Source organism: Sinocyclocheilus rhinocerous, unplaced genomic scaffold (genome assembly GCF_001515625.1).
Source record: "Sinocyclocheilus rhinocerous isolate Xijiao unplaced genomic scaffold, SAMN03320098_v1.1 scaffold919, whole genome shotgun sequence".
Classification (NCBI taxonomy): domain Eukaryota; kingdom Metazoa; phylum Chordata; class Actinopteri; order Cypriniformes; family Cyprinidae; genus Sinocyclocheilus; species Sinocyclocheilus rhinocerous.
This window is the reverse complement of record NW_015637585.1, coordinates 796,954-812,569: the sequence shown is the minus strand read 5'-3', so window position 1 is coordinate 812,569 and position 15,616 is coordinate 796,954. Positions and strand designations below refer to the sequence as shown.

At 37.7% G+C, this 15,616-nt stretch overlaps 1 protein-coding gene across 1 annotated transcript in view; it reads left to right on the top strand.

Moving 5' to 3' along the window:
* The window catches only part of LOC107749169 (adenylate cyclase type 8-like), a 50,166-nt gene that overhangs the window by 21,729 nt on the left and 12,821 nt on the right, over positions 1–15,616 (top strand). The window contains 6 exon segments of the mRNA XM_016564275.1: positions 7,708–7,905; positions 9,635–9,735; positions 9,951–10,152; positions 11,177–11,266; positions 11,442–11,614; positions 13,701–13,782. Of these exon segments, the coding sequence (XP_016419761.1) occupies positions 7,708–7,905; positions 9,635–9,735; positions 9,951–10,152; positions 11,177–11,266; positions 11,442–11,614; positions 13,701–13,782 (846 nt within the window).

Below are 15,616 nucleotides of genomic sequence, written 5' to 3'. Positions count from 1 at the left end.
GTTTTAATGGATTGTCGAGACTTTAGGGTATGGACAGATTTCTGGAGGGTTCACATTGTCAATGTGGTTTTCAAATTTGTTTCATAAGGAATATGTTCTAACTGATTCTTAGTGTTCTCAAGGCTATAGGGTAAGGACAGTTTTTGTGTGGGCTCTCAAGGCTGGAAACAGAGTTCCAGTGAGTTCTCAAGGATTAAGGGTAAGAATAATGTTCTAGTGGATTGTCAGGGCTGTAGGATGGGAACAGAGTTCCAGCGAACAGTATTCTAGTGGATTTTCGAGGCTGTAAGATGAGGATAGTTTTCTAAAGGGTTCTCAATGTTGAGACGTAGGGCCAGCATTCAAGTGGGTTCTTAGGGCTGTTGACGGGATCAATGTTCCAATAAGGCTTTAAGGTAAATAGTGTTCTAAATGGTTCTCAAAGCTGTAGGGTAGTGACAGTATTCTATAGGGTTCTCGAAGATGTAGACTATGCACAATGTTTTTGAGTGCTTTAGACTTTAAGATGGGGACAGGGTTCTGGAGGGTTCTCAAGTAAGGCAGGAGGATAATTTCAGCTGCTTTTCAAACTTGTGCTGTAAGGACTGTTCTAGCTGATTCTCAAAGTTGTAAGGAAGGGACAGTGTTTTAGAGCAGAGTTGTCAAACTTAGCAGCTGAAGGTCCACTTTCCTGAAGAGTTTAGCTCCATCCAGCTCCAACACACCTGCCTGGAAGTTTCTAGCACTCCTAAGACCTTGATTAGCTTGATCAGGTGAGTAAATTTAGGGTTGGAGCGAAACTCTGCAGGACAGTGGCCCTCCAGGAGCTGAGTTTCACACCTCGGTTTTAGAGTTTTTACAAGGCTGTAGGGTAAAGACAACATTCTTGTGGATTGTCAAGGTTGCAAGACGTGGACAGTGTTTTGGAGGGGTTCTCTAGCCTGTAGGGCGGGCACTGTTCTGGAGGGTTCTCAGGGTTGAATGGCTCACAACAATGTTCTAGAAGGTTTCTGTGGCATGTGCTGCTGATTATGATGCAGAACTCTCTCTTGGTGTGCGCCGAGTTGCCAGGCTGTTGCTATGGAGACGTGGTTAACATAAGGGAATGTTGTCTTTGATTAATGCGGCGCTTTTGTTGCCTTTGTCATGCAGTCATCTTAACACATCAAAGAGCTCTCACTGTATGACTGGCAGGGCAACCAGCCAATTACACATCAGCTGAGTGCACAAGCCTTCACATTAATTAGACGAGTGTGTGTGTATGTCTGAGCTATTCCAGATGTGTTCAAACAGAAGTATGCTGACATGTTCATGTGTGTATGTAAGATTATAGGGCTGGTCTCCATGACAACAGGAATGTCTGTAAGGCAGTAACAGGATTCTTTTTCTCCTTCACACTCCGTTTATCCCTCCCTCTCTCTCTCTCCTCTTTCATCTGCTGTTCTTTTCTTCTCCTTTATCTCACATCCTTTCCCACTCTCTTCTCCGTCTCCCTGTTCAGGCTTTGTCCTCAGTGACGCATTGCAGCCACAGTGTGTGTGTGTGTGTGTGAGTGAGTGATTGTGTGTTTTAGTTTGGGTGTGTGTTCTGCCGAAGGGTGGTTCTGTTAATGGATTTAGTGTCTCAGTCCTTGTGTTTTTGTGTGTAATTTGTGTGGACTCAAAAACATACACACGCATGCATATAAACACTGCAACCTGAGAGTATTTCTTTTTGGAGTTTAACAGAGACCTTGTCTTTTGTATTTGGTAGTGAAAGCATTTACTATTGATCAGCCAAAAAACCTCTGCAATGCCTGTGTTCCAAAATCAATAAATAAATCTAGATCAAAAAACGGATCAAAATTTTGAGAGAACTACTGAAAGTAATTTTTGTGCTCTCCAGGTTTAAAGCTGTATATTACTGAAATATATTACTAACCAGGTATTTGTTTATTGGAGCCCCTCCATGTTGGTAGAGCCAAAGACTTTACAGAAGAAGAGAGAGTCTCTTCTTTTATCGTAGTATCCCTGACCCATCAGGGCTCCAGACTGCACCTAAAACGGTACCATTTGCGACCAAAAATATTAATTTGCGAGTGATATTTTTGCTGAGTTCGCCACTGGCGACTATATAAATTTACAGGTTATGACTTAATTTGCTTGTTAATGCCTTTTTTCCTACTTGTTTTGCACATGAAAGTTTTAGAGGAAAAAACACTTTCAAACAGTCCTCATTTCTGCCGAACACCAGCGTTGACGGCACAACTGCTAAAAGCAGCTCCAGTTGTAGCGGCAAGAGAGATCGAAAATGACGGAGAAGTGCAGAGAAGCAGTGTCCTTAAAAGTGAACCTTAGTTCCCAGGACATCTACAAGATGGATTAAAATGCTAATGCTGTAAAAGGAGGAGAGACATAAACGAATGACTAGTATGACTGAAAAAGTGGTTAAAAACAAAGAGAGAAAACACATTTATTTTGTGGCACTTAAAAAAACAATGTGGCGTCTAGTTTTGTTTCTTATAGGAGCCTTAAGTGATTTTTTTTTGTCTGGAGCCCTGCCCATGACTTCTACCATCTGACCACACTATTAAAAGCCATTTAAACTCCATCCCATAAGCAATTCCGGGAAGCTTTGCTACTCTGAAAAGCATCAGAGCTCTCAAAATCTTTTTCTCCACCTTTGGGATTATTGAGGAGAACTCAAATTGATTCTCCACCCAGAAGCTTTTCCATCTCTTCTACTCCACCCAGATTTTTTCAGTTTCATTCAGTTCATTATCTGACTAATACCTCAACCAGAATAGAAAACATTGATGCAAACACCTTAGTCAGGATAAAAGTCATATTCAGCTTGATTGAAAAAAAGCGGTGTTGCTAATCTGTTCACAGTGAGATTGAAAAGTAAACCTTGCATTCATCTGAATTGAAGTGCAGGAGCAATTTTTGATAGTTGTTGGAAGAGAAATGAGCATGAGGCTAATGAATGTAAATCACTCTTTACTCACTCTAAAAGTATAATTTGACGCATTAAGGGGCATGATTAATCATAATTGTATTAAATTAATTTATTAAATTGAAATCCATTCAGTAAGATTTTTAAAATGTTTTTGAAGGACATTTCTTATTCTCACCAAGGCTGCATTTATTAGATAAGAAAAACAGTGAAAACACTAATATTGTGAAATATTACTACAATAGGAAAATAACTGCTTTGTATTTTAATATGTAATTAAAGTGTAATTTATTCTTGTGATGGCAAAGATTAATTTTCATCAGCCATTACTCCAGTCTTCAGTGCCACAGACACATTTCTTAATATTATCATTATTGAAAACAGTTGGGCTGCTTGATCTTAATATTAGGGTTATTTGATGAATAAAAGTTTTTTGTAATAATAAATAAAAAAGAAAACAAGTAGATAGAATAGAAAAAGAATAGAGAATGCTAGTGTTAGAGGGTCAGTTTTTTTAATAAATAAAAAAACAAGTAGATATAATAGAAATAGAGAGTGCTAGTTTTGAACTTTTATTTTACTTTTTTTTTTTTTTAAAGTGGAAGTCATCACTTTTGATCAATTTAATGCAAATTTATTAACCCCAAATATTTGAACATTGCTTTATGTTACTTTTCATTTGTGTATTGTTGTTTTTAGCATTGCTGTACAACCTTGTGTAAGGAACAGTGTTAAGCGGCTTAATACTGTGTCCAAGTCAGAACTCTTCTCTGCAATTGCTAGAGAGAATAACTCTTATTGAATATAGAAGAACTTGTCAAAAGTCCCTTCAGGTCTTCAAGGCCATAAGATATTGTCAATTTTCATTCCTTTTACTTGTTAAAAGAACATTTATTGAATGTTTTCTCAGTGCACTCATGGCAGTCATACACCTCTCACACACATCTGTATTTAAAAACTCTTTCAGTGGAAATCCCAGTGCTAACAGTAGATTAACAGTGCCTAATCTCAGCAGATTTGCCCACATCAGTTAATATAATTCCGATTACACACATGAGCAAACACTGTTGTAGAACTAACATCTGATGAATGAAAAGTCCATATACAGGGCCCAAAAAATGATTTGAAAATTTGCTATAATTTGTAAAATTTTTATTGTTATTTCAGTGAATGTAATTTGAAAATTTGTTTCCATTATATCTAGTTTTATCATTTAAAACAAGCAAGCATGTTTTTGTGAAATGTTTTATTATGTCTTGTTTTAAAACAAACGCCAGGATATTTCACCTAAACATTTCTCCATTTACTCACCCATGTACCATAAGCAAACCCATAAGACTTTTTTTCTTCCACAGACCAGAAAATGAGAAAAGAAAGTATACAGTATGTATATTATGAATTTTTGGGTAAAACAGCACCTTGTCTATGTATGTTGTGTGTGGATCATTCATTGTGTATGTATGAGAGTCAGTCTGTGTGCGAGTTTTGTAATTCTAGTGTTTCTCTAGATGACTCACGGCTCACAGTGACCACAGCTCCAGCTCACGGCACAGATGATAGTCCTCTTTAAAGATACTTTCAGCGGTCAAAACAAAATCAAACGTCTGTGTCAGATCCTGTTTATACAATATCCTCTCCAAGTCATCCTTCAATTTGACCTCCACCCTTGTGCTGACATTTCCGCTGTTAATCACGCTCAAATACAATACAACACATGCCTACACTGTGATGGAGAGAGAAAAAAATATTTAATTTTACTTCCAGTTCACATATGTGATCCTGGACCACAAAACCAGTCATAAGGGTCAATTTTTCGAAATTGAGATCTATACATCATCTGAAAGCTGAATAAATAAGCTTTCCATTGATGTATGGTTTGTTAGGATAGGACAATATTTGGCCGAGATACAACTATTTGAAAATCTGGAATCTGAGGGTGCAAAAAATTAAAAATATTGAGAAAATCGCCTTTAAAATCATCCAAATGAAGTCTTAGCAATGCATATTACTATCAGGGCTCTGTAGCGTTGACCAGATGGCAACAGTTCAAAGAGTGAGTGTGCTGGATGTGAGGGGTCCAGAGTGATTTTGCCAGCCCTTTTGCTCACTCTGGATGAGTACAGTTCTTGGAGAGAAGGGAGGGTTGTACCAATGATTCGCTCAGCAGTCCGGACTACCCTCTGTAGTCTTCTGAGGTCAGATTTGGTAGCTGAGCTGAACCAGACAGTTATAGAAGTGCAGAGGACAGATTCAATGATGGCGGCGTAGAACTGTTTCAGCCAATATTTTTGGCTATTGCTACAAATATACCCCAGCGACTTAAGACTGGTTTTGTGGTCCAGGGTCACATATGTGATATATATGGTTGTTACTGGGTTTGCTGTAAAGAAATGTGTTTGGTGACCCACACACATGGAGGTCTTCTCCCATTCTTCCATGTAATCACTTTTGACAGCATGATGGTTTTAAAACAGCCGTCTTGAAACAGGTTGGCTGATTCTGTCAGGTTTGAACAAAGCATCTTACAAATGGGTTTTATGAATAAGCAAGAGCCACCATTCAAGGGACATGTTCAGTAGATTATAAAAAATACACATTTTATTCAGTTCTGTTAAGAAACATGACGATTTTATTGTGCAATATTTTTGTGCTTATTGAAGTATTGAGTGTTTAGCTTAGCAACTTGCAAATATCATACTCTGTTTTAATAGCATTTTGCCCTCTTTTGTTTGGAAGACACATTAGTCAGCTGAATTAACTAGTTAGACACTTGCATTAGTCAAGTCTCACTTTACGTGTGGCGCACTGTTTGCTTGGGTGTGTGAGTTTGTTTGCATGGGCGTTGCTGCCCATGTGGGACCACTTAGGATGTCTCATGTAAACAGTATAAAAAAACTAGAATTTGGAACAGAGCCATGGTATAACCAGTCTGAGGTAACATTTTGCAGTTCATGTAAGGTTGCCTCCCTTTCCCTGTACAGTCATCAGCTTTAGCTGAGTGGCCTGAACTTAGCCAGGTCCTGTTCATGCCATTTTTCATTTGTGTCCTGATGTTGTACAGTGTGTTTAAGGCGAGTGATATTTTTGTTTAACCTCTATCCTCATATGAACCTCTGAGCTATTGAAATCTTGTGTGTCACCTCATATTGTACAAGTGTTTACTAGAGGTGAGCTGCATGAACAAAATCCTGTGTCATAGTGTGATAAAGTTTATATCATGATATAGTTACTTTTTCTGGAAATTCAACCTCCAAATGTTGCATAATTTAAACATTTTAAAATAAAAGTGACATTATCTTTTTATTTTTTATTTAATAGTTTTTATTTTATTAGCCAAGCTAAATTGCTCACATTATTATCAACCAAGCTGTTTATATTCGAAGCATATATGTGACACAGTCTTGTCTTGGTATTGGATTTGGATCAGTTGACATTGGATGATATACAGTGATGGCCAAAATTGTTAGAACACCTGACAGATCTGAAAATATTGACCCTTTTTTGCCTCCAAAACATGATTTCATTTCATAATGTTCATGAAACATGCAGATGGTTGCTCTGAGCACAACAAATATCAGATGAAGTGAGTCGTACTGTTTTTATCCACTTTTCCACTTTAATATTTGGCATGCCCACCTTTTGCAGCAATTACAGCAGCACATCTCTCTGGCATAGTGACAATATACAGTATTTTCTGAGAATTTCAACACTAATGTTATCCCATGCCTTCTGCAACTCAAGCCAAAGGCTTTCCTTTGAATGTACAATAGATCTGTCCAGTTTATTTTCCAACTCGCCCCAAATTTGCTCAGTGGGGTTGAGGTCCAGATTTTGAGGGGGCAAGTCCATCATTTTCAATGTTCCAGCAGATTTCTTCCATCGCACTTAGTTCAGGCAATAGTTCGTTTTATGGATATTATAATGGCCAGTTCAACAAAAACTGAAACCTCTTAAATATGCCAAGTGTTCTAACAATTTTGACCACCAAAGGTTGCTGAAAATAGCTTGAATAGGTAATATCAACACAATGTGGTGTTTTCAGCACATGATAAAGGGTTCTTTCCTTACCCAAGGTGGTCTACCACCATCAATCAACCATAGACCATATATAAACCGTGAAAAATCAGCAATAAACCTGGTTTTAACTGGATTTTCCAGCAGAGAGAACTAACTGGAACAGCCTCATATTTTGAATCTTAAAATATCTGATATAAAAGGTCCGGCTTTCCGGCATTAAGGCAGTGGAATTATTAGACATTGCAATAGTGTGTTGATTTTCTAGATCCACTCTAAAAGATGGGCTGAGCTGTAGGTAGTTAGAAAAGCCTATTACTTACAGTCCAGAGCATTCGCTGTACAAAAAATAATCATGTTATGTGCAAGTGTTATGTGTGTGTGTGTGTGTGCGTACGTACTTAGCTGTCGTTTGGGGACAAAATTGTCATGAGAAGTGAACTAAATCTGGCAAAACCACCATTGGGGATGCTGTATGTGGGGAAACAGTTCAAAAATTAAATAATGCAAAAGTTTTCTTTTAGGCACAGAGTTTGGGTTGATACATATTTAATTATAATAACCTTATATAAAAAATTAGAAGTCTGTCATTTGTCCTACATTAGATAAGTAATCGTGCATGTGTTTGTGCAATCCTTTTCTAATGTTTCTTTGATTGTCATACATTCATGTTGAGCAGAGCTCTTGAATGAACAGATACACACCAACACACACACACACACACACACACGAACAAACACTCTCAGACTCATGGGCGCTGCATGTGCTTCTCCTCTGTAGACTCTGGCTGCGCTCACACGTCACTCCATTAACCTGCTCCCCAACCACCTGGCTCAAGCCCTGCATGTGCGCGCCGGCTCACAGGAAATTAACGCTCGCATGCAGAGCACCATCGCCCTGCGCAGCGGGGACAAGCTCCGCCAAGAACATATCTCCCCCTTCTCTCTCACCTTTAGAGAAGCACTGCTGGAGCACAAGGTAGCCTGCTCCCACCTTCCAGCCATCCTGTCCTCCCTCTCTGCTCTCTCACTCTCTCTTTTTTGCTTTATTTTTGTTTTGGAGGTGCAAGAGAAGGAGGCGAGAGAGTGTTTTTGTCATGAGTAAACTAAAGGACGTTATGTGCCAGCAACAGCAGTCGATACTTTCTAGAACATGCACAGCGGTTTAAAATGTTCTCAATTACTATATCCCATCCGAAAAAAAAAACAAGTTAAGGTGGTCCAGCTGTTTTTAGAGCATGGTTGCTGTTTTCTCGTTGGTCCAAGATGGTCAACCAGATGGACCATCTATCTAGAGCAATTTGCACCAAATTAATGGTCCCAGAAACCATCTGCCACCAGTTTTATTTGGGCTTTCTAGCAGGAGCGATGACACTTCTGACACCACTACAATGCAATTTACTTTTAAGATCACTTGAATGGATAGTTCTCCCCAAAACACAATTCTGTTATTATTTTCACTATCAGGCTTTCTTCTGTGGAACGAAAAATGTTATATTTTGAAGAGTCTTCAAGTTATTCAATGACAGTTCATATATAGTGACCACAGCTCCAAAAATGATTAAAAAACTCCAAAAAGATTGTTTTTATGACATGGTCTGAATGTTTCATTCATGAATTGTGCTACAGTTCTTGAGCTGTTAAAGGGATAGTTCACCCAAAAATTAAAATTCTGTCATTAATTACTCACCCTCATGTCGTTCCAAACCCATAAGACCTTCGTTCATCTTCCAAACACAAATTAAGATACTTTTGATGACATCTGAGAGCTTTCTGACCCTGCATAGACAGCAACGCAACCGAAATGTTCCCAGACCCAGAAAGGTAGTAAGGACATCGTTAAAATGGTCCATGTGACATCAGTGGTTCAACCATAATTTTATGAAGCTACGAGAATACTTTTTGTGTGAAAAGAAAACAAATAACTTTATTCAATGATTTCTTCTCTTCCACGTCAGTCAATGTATGTGTACAATGTATGTGTCATTTCTAGGCCTTGAACGACGAAGATATTGAAATATCTTAATTTTTGTTCCAAAGATGAACAAAGGTCTTACAGGTTTGAAATGACATGAGGGTGAGTAATTAATGACAGAATTTTCATTTTTTGGGAGAACTAACCCTTTAACTTGAGAGTCGCTCTGGCCATTAGTCTGACAAGAAGGTTGTTTCCTGATCTGATCAGCAGGTTCTGACAAAGAAAAAGAGAGTGAATTTAAATCAACACTTAGGATAATGAATTTAGCCGATTGGATTAGTCTCCAAATTGATTGGTTTTAATCACCATCTCTGATGAACGTTAATTCTTCCTGAACAACCGGGATTTGCCCACAGACGGGCCTTCGGGTTACTCATGATCCGCTACCATGCATGTTTTCATCTTAGTTAAAAATGCTTTTTATTCTGTTTATTTGTCCCTTACCTCATTTCTGCTCGTTTGAGTTGACCTTTGCCCCCTGCTTGGCCTTTGACTCTGTGCCACTCTCTGTGCTTGAGATTCTTGGTTTGCCCTGCCTCCATGATGCCCTGACATCACACGTCCTCTCACTAACCCAGAGAGCACAGGAGTTGTGTGTATGTGTGTTTATGAGCACCTACCCTGCTCTTTCCTATGTGGTTAGCATTGCTTTCATGGTGTCATTGTGGTCGTCATGTGAAGAGGAATTTTTGTCCTTACTTTTCTGTGTGTGTGTGTGTTTCCTCTACAGTATTCCCAGATGCGAGACGAGGTGTTTAAGTCTAATCTTGTGTGTGCCTTCATTGTTCTCTTCTTCATCACTGGAATACAGAGCTTACTTCCCTCTGCAAGGTAAAACATGTAGATATACTGATGGCCATGACCACCACAGACATTGAGGTTGACACATGATCTGTTTGTGTTTATACTGCATATAGAAGCCATGGATTAATATTTCCTATAGTGTTCGATGTGGCTTTTTCAATTAAATTTAATCCACACCAGTCTCGAATATTCGATTACTCCCACGAGAGCATCATATAATATGCGATCGCTCATGTTTGTAGGATGGTCACTATGGTGATACAGTTCTCCGTCCTCATCTTGCTGCACTGTTGCCTTGTTGTTGTGACAACGGCGGAGGATTATAAGTGTTTGCCTCTGGTTTTGCGAAAAGCATGTTGCTGGGTGAACGAAACGTACGCTGCACGGAACGTCGTCATCTTCCTCTCCATCCTCATCAACTTCCTGGCTGCCATGATCAACATAGTGAGCAAACATTTTTTATTGTATTTGTAATTTCATCATTATACTCTTGCAAATGTTATCGTGGATATATAAAGTTTTAATTTGTGAGCTGAACCAATTTCAACTCAAGAATAATAGTCCCACTGTGGAGTATATATTAATTTATTTTCATTATAGAATCTAGTGACAAAGGATTGCACAATGCATAGCTCAAAATCTGCAAACGGGTAATTAAATCTAGCAAATCTTTTTTGGGTATTATAAAATGTTCAAAATGCTTTTTGCATTTTGCAATTAATTTTATTTCATGGCCTAAATAAATTACGTCACTCAGAGACTGACAGCTTTGGCTTGTCAATTTTTTAAAAATTTTAATTAAAATTTAGCTGTCGCAAATTCGTTGACTTCGAAAATCAAGTTCACTTTTTTTTATTTTTTTTTATTTTACCAGGAGAGGTTTTGATGCACAAAGTTATTTTTATGGTCTCTTATAACAAAAATCTTTTATTTAAACCAATGAAAATACAGATCCTGTTGTAAATAATAGTGTAAAATCATTAAAAACTATTGTTCCATCATTGCCCTTTAGCAGATTTTGACTCATATCAATATCATATTGGTTATTGGCTGATATTAGCAATTTTTTCAAATGCATTGTATTAGTCTATATTTAATGTGGATTTTTTTTTTTATTATTTAATAACTTTCCATCATCAAGTTGATCTTTAAAAACACTTAAAGTCAGTTATTCATCTTTATCAAATTTCAAAATAAACATCAGTTTTTCATACTGTATTTTATAATGTTGTGATGCCTAAATTATATTTAAAACATTTTATCTTAATTTTTTTTATATTTTTAATTTATTTTAATAGAATATTATCAGTTTCTGCTTTCAGTAGAATATTATATCAGCCATCTTTCAGTTACATAAACCTATAGCTAGAAAGTTCTTGGAAATGTAATTATATTGCTCTTTATACAGATTAATTCTCAAATACAATCAATTCTCTAACATTAGCACTCTCTTTCTCTTTTATCGTAGCTTTGGTGTGATTTCGATAAATCCGGCTCATTCAGGAACCAGACGTTTAATGCATCTGCCTCAATCCCCGATATCTGCTTCTACCCAGAGGTCTTTTCATCCACTGCCTCCCACACAATCAGACCCACAGCTTCTTGCCAGTTTCAGTCTGTTAAAAGGATTGATAGAATTCTAGCAAATGTGTAAACTGTTTCAAATCAGTTCATTCACTGTACATAGAGCGATGGGTTGCTAATGTTGAGGTTGTCTGCCCGTTTATTGACAGTATTTCGTGTTTACTGGAGTGTTGGCGATGGTGACGTGTGCAGTGTTTCTCAGACTGAACTCGGTTCTGAAGCTGGCCATCCTGCTGATCATGATCGCTATCTACGCAGTGCTGACCGAGGCCTTCTACACGCCACTGTTCATCCGCTATGACACACTTACACTTAATCAGAGGTATGCAAACTCCCACATTGTGCCATTCAGGAGCCATTAAGGAATAAATTATAAAGAGCAAAAATTATACATCACACTTTAACAGTATGGACGTAAGTGTGATGACTCAAGCAAGTTCGTAAGATGACGTGGACCAACTATAAGAGCAATAAATGTCATGCTGTTTCTAAAGTAGCAGACTGCGCGTGCTTTAATAGATTTCTGCATGTTTTATGATTGACGTCAGCCAGTCATAAATTTCTGTCTTCCGCCAAAGGACACCTCAAACTCTAAACCAGAAAGTAAATGTGGGTGGTGTGGCCTGGTGGTCAAAAATGTAGTTTGGCAGCTGTAAGTTTATAGGTTTAAACCCTGGAAGGGTTGCAATTTTGCTGTCTGATGACATGCACATACACTTCTGTTACCGCCCACATACACTGCCAAAAGTTTGGATCAGTATGTTTTTTTTTTCAGCAAGGCTGTATTAAATCGAGATAAAGACATTTACAATGTTACAAAAGATTTGTATATCAAATAAATGCTGTTCTTTTGAACTTCATGTTAGTCAAAAGATTATGAAAAAATAGTTTCCACAAAAATATTAAGCAACACAACTGTTTTCAACATTGATAATAATTACAAATGTTTCTTGAGCACCAAATTAGCATATTAGAATGATTTCTGAATGATCATGTGACACTGAAGACTGGAGTAATGATGATGAAAATTCAGCTTTGCCATCAGGAATAAATTACATTTTACAATATTTTAAAATAGAAAAGAGTTCTTTTAAATTGTAATAATATTTCACAATATTACTGTTTATACTGTATTTTTGATCAAATAAATGCAGCCTTCGTGAGCGAGAGGCTTCTTTTTTAAAAAACATTAAAAATTTTATATAATATTAATAATAATTATTATAATTTTTTAAAAATCCGTCCTCCATAGCTATCATCATTGTGGTCCACATTTACTCCTATAATGAGAACACTGTAAATCACAAGGATAAAACCAACTACCAAATACAACCCGTAAACAAGAACTAAGCCTCTGAACCAAATCCTAAACAAGGTACTACCTTAAAGGACTCATGAACTGAAAAATCTCTTTTGACATATAAGAGGTCATTGTGCTATAAAAACATCCTGTGAGTTTCAAATCTCAAAACTTTCTCGTTAGTTTAAAAACAGCTTATATTGAAGCCAGTCTGCCAAAACGGCACCTTGTGGAATGTGCTACTCTATGATCTAATAGCATGGATAAGCACTGCCTCCGCAGAAGAAGATCAACGCCTGCTTCTACATCACTGCCTGTTTAGCCCCACCCACCGATTCACGCATGTAGTGTAAATAACGAGAGGGGCGAACGCATGTCTATGCAGAAACCAAACGATACATTTTATTTGATGAACTTTATTTTTAATGAAGTGCCAGACCACGTCAGTAAGAACTTCATTTTACCGTGGATTCGTTTGCAAACAAGGCACAATTCGACGCAGGATTTTCAGAAAGATTGAAACTAAAAGACAATGCTGTTCCGGCTGTATTGGATCCGACAGTAATGTCCCACCACACAAGTGTGAGTAACTGTTTTTATTACATGGTCACTATTGCTTTGTCTTTTTTTACCGATCGTTTGCTATATACTGAGTATTTATGCATTTTAACCTATCACAGCAGTGTCCATCTATGAAGGATGTAGGCTATCAAACATACACAACTATTAGTCAATCATAGCAGTGGGCATTTACTTCTGAGTCTACAATCCGCCACACCTATTCAAACAGAGTGTTCTGATGAGGGGGGTTAAAAACAGGATAGAAAATAGCCTTTTACTTCTAAATTATGTTTTTTGTTGTAAAAAAAACCAAAAGTGGACCTCAGAGAACAGTACAAAGTAATTCATGCAGTTCATGACCCCTTTACAAACCAATCGTTTTTTCATAACAGATATAAGTGTTTGACAAACAGTGTACACTGTGATTATATCATCAAGGCTCTTTATGACATTTATGACAGATGTTTCTCTTAGCTAACTGCACTGTGGACATTATAAACATGCTGCAGAACTCATGAGACTTTCTGTCCTGTTTTTCTGGTTACAGCAAAAGCTTCCTGGGAACCAAGGAAACGTCTCTGCTTCTCATGGCGATGTTCCTTTTAGCTGTGTTCTACCACGGCCAACAGGTAACAGACACGCACACAAACGCTAACCTGACAGCAGGTCAGGGGCCATTCAGTGCCTATTTTATAATGTCACGTTTCTAAGAAACGGCTGCAAGTTATTGGCTGCTTCATAAGGTCTCACAGTCAATATATAAAAGCCCTGCTCTCTCTCTGACGCACTGTGTGTGCGGAGCTTTTTAAGTTCACTCTACTGATTGTTGTCTTTGATGCCGTAGATCAGGGGAAAGAGCCGGTCTGAGTGGTGATGAGCGAGAGAGAAAGAGAAATGAGCGCTGCTGGGTTTGTGTAGGTGTGTGTGTGTGGTGTCGGCGCCGCTCTGATTAAGGCACATGGAGTCTCAAATATGACCGAAATGCTTTGTGCTTGTGCCATGTGTTGTGTCCAGCTATAAACTGCCTGCCCGTATTTGCCCCCACTCCTCGTATCTATGGCAACAGCGTGTCATTTAGGCAGGTGGTGCCACTGGCACTGCTAGGCCTATGGATTGGGACTTGGCGTGTGTTTCTTGGACAGTGATTTGATCATTTCTTTTTTATGCTCATCTTGGTGTGTGTGTGTGTGTGTGTGTGTCGGATGAATGAACAAGCACACTGTCACTGCAGGTCACTGTCAATAAGGCTTTATTCTTCATATGCTGTTGTTTTTATACAGTGGGGTGCAAAGGTCTGAGAACACTGATAATTTGGGAATCAACATTCAATTTAAAAAGAGTTTTAGGATTTTGAAAAAAAATAAGACAAAGACATGTTGTGTTGTTAAATGAGTTTTAAAAATGTATGTTCTATTTTATTTATTAAATTTTTTAATCAAAAGTTTAACTTGTGCTCTCATCCTTTGAAGCCTACTGTATGTATATTTACAGTTATTTTAAACTATGTTATCATTTAATTGCTTCTACACTGCAAAAATATCTTAATATTTTAAAAACAGTCGTAAAAATTTTTTTTAATTAATTAATTAATTAATTAATTAATTAATTAATATTTAAAATGCTTGTTATCCTGCATTTATCGCAAATTTATAGGACACCTATTATGCAAAATTCACTTTTACTTGTTTAAACATAATTGTGTGTTGGCAGAATGTGTACACAAACACCCTATAATGATAAAAATCCGCCCGCTCCTTTTTTTATCCCCATAAATCATAAGCAGTTTCTCAGAACAAGCTGTTCGCAGAATCCATAAAATATGATGTCACATTTTACAAGCCCCGCCCCTGTTGACGGACAGTGCCCTATTAGCAGAGACCCCGCCAGGAGTGAGCCGCACACAATCCGCCACGTTTATCTTCACGCTAGAACATTTAAAAGCAGCATTCAAGTAAGAAATGTTTTTTTATTAACGCTGTAGATGTTATTCTGGATGAGCAGAGTGATCTCTGCTTTTATTTTATTGTTTGGGTCATATTATCAGCGTAGACAGCAGTTATAAGTACTGTATATTACGCTGCTACACCTTTAATACACGATCTAATATAAACATGCAATTTCTATTCCAGCTGTATATCACCGTATATCAGAAGTTTAAACTGTTATGGCTTTAAAACGCATGATTTCAGTGCGATAGACATGATAATCAAAACCAATGTTTTTTAGCAGAGTATCTGAGAGTGCTTTCACACTAGCACTTTTGGTGCGCACCCGCGAACTGTACTCGAGTCCGCTTAAAAAGGGTGGTCTGGGGTACGGTTCAAGTGAACTCCGGTACGGTTCGCTGCTGATGTGAACGCAATCGTACCAAATCACGTAAGTGAACCGCTATTAATGACGTATTATTTGATAAAAATGTGTGTTTGTGTGTGTTTCACTCACTTTCTTGACGAGCGTGACTGA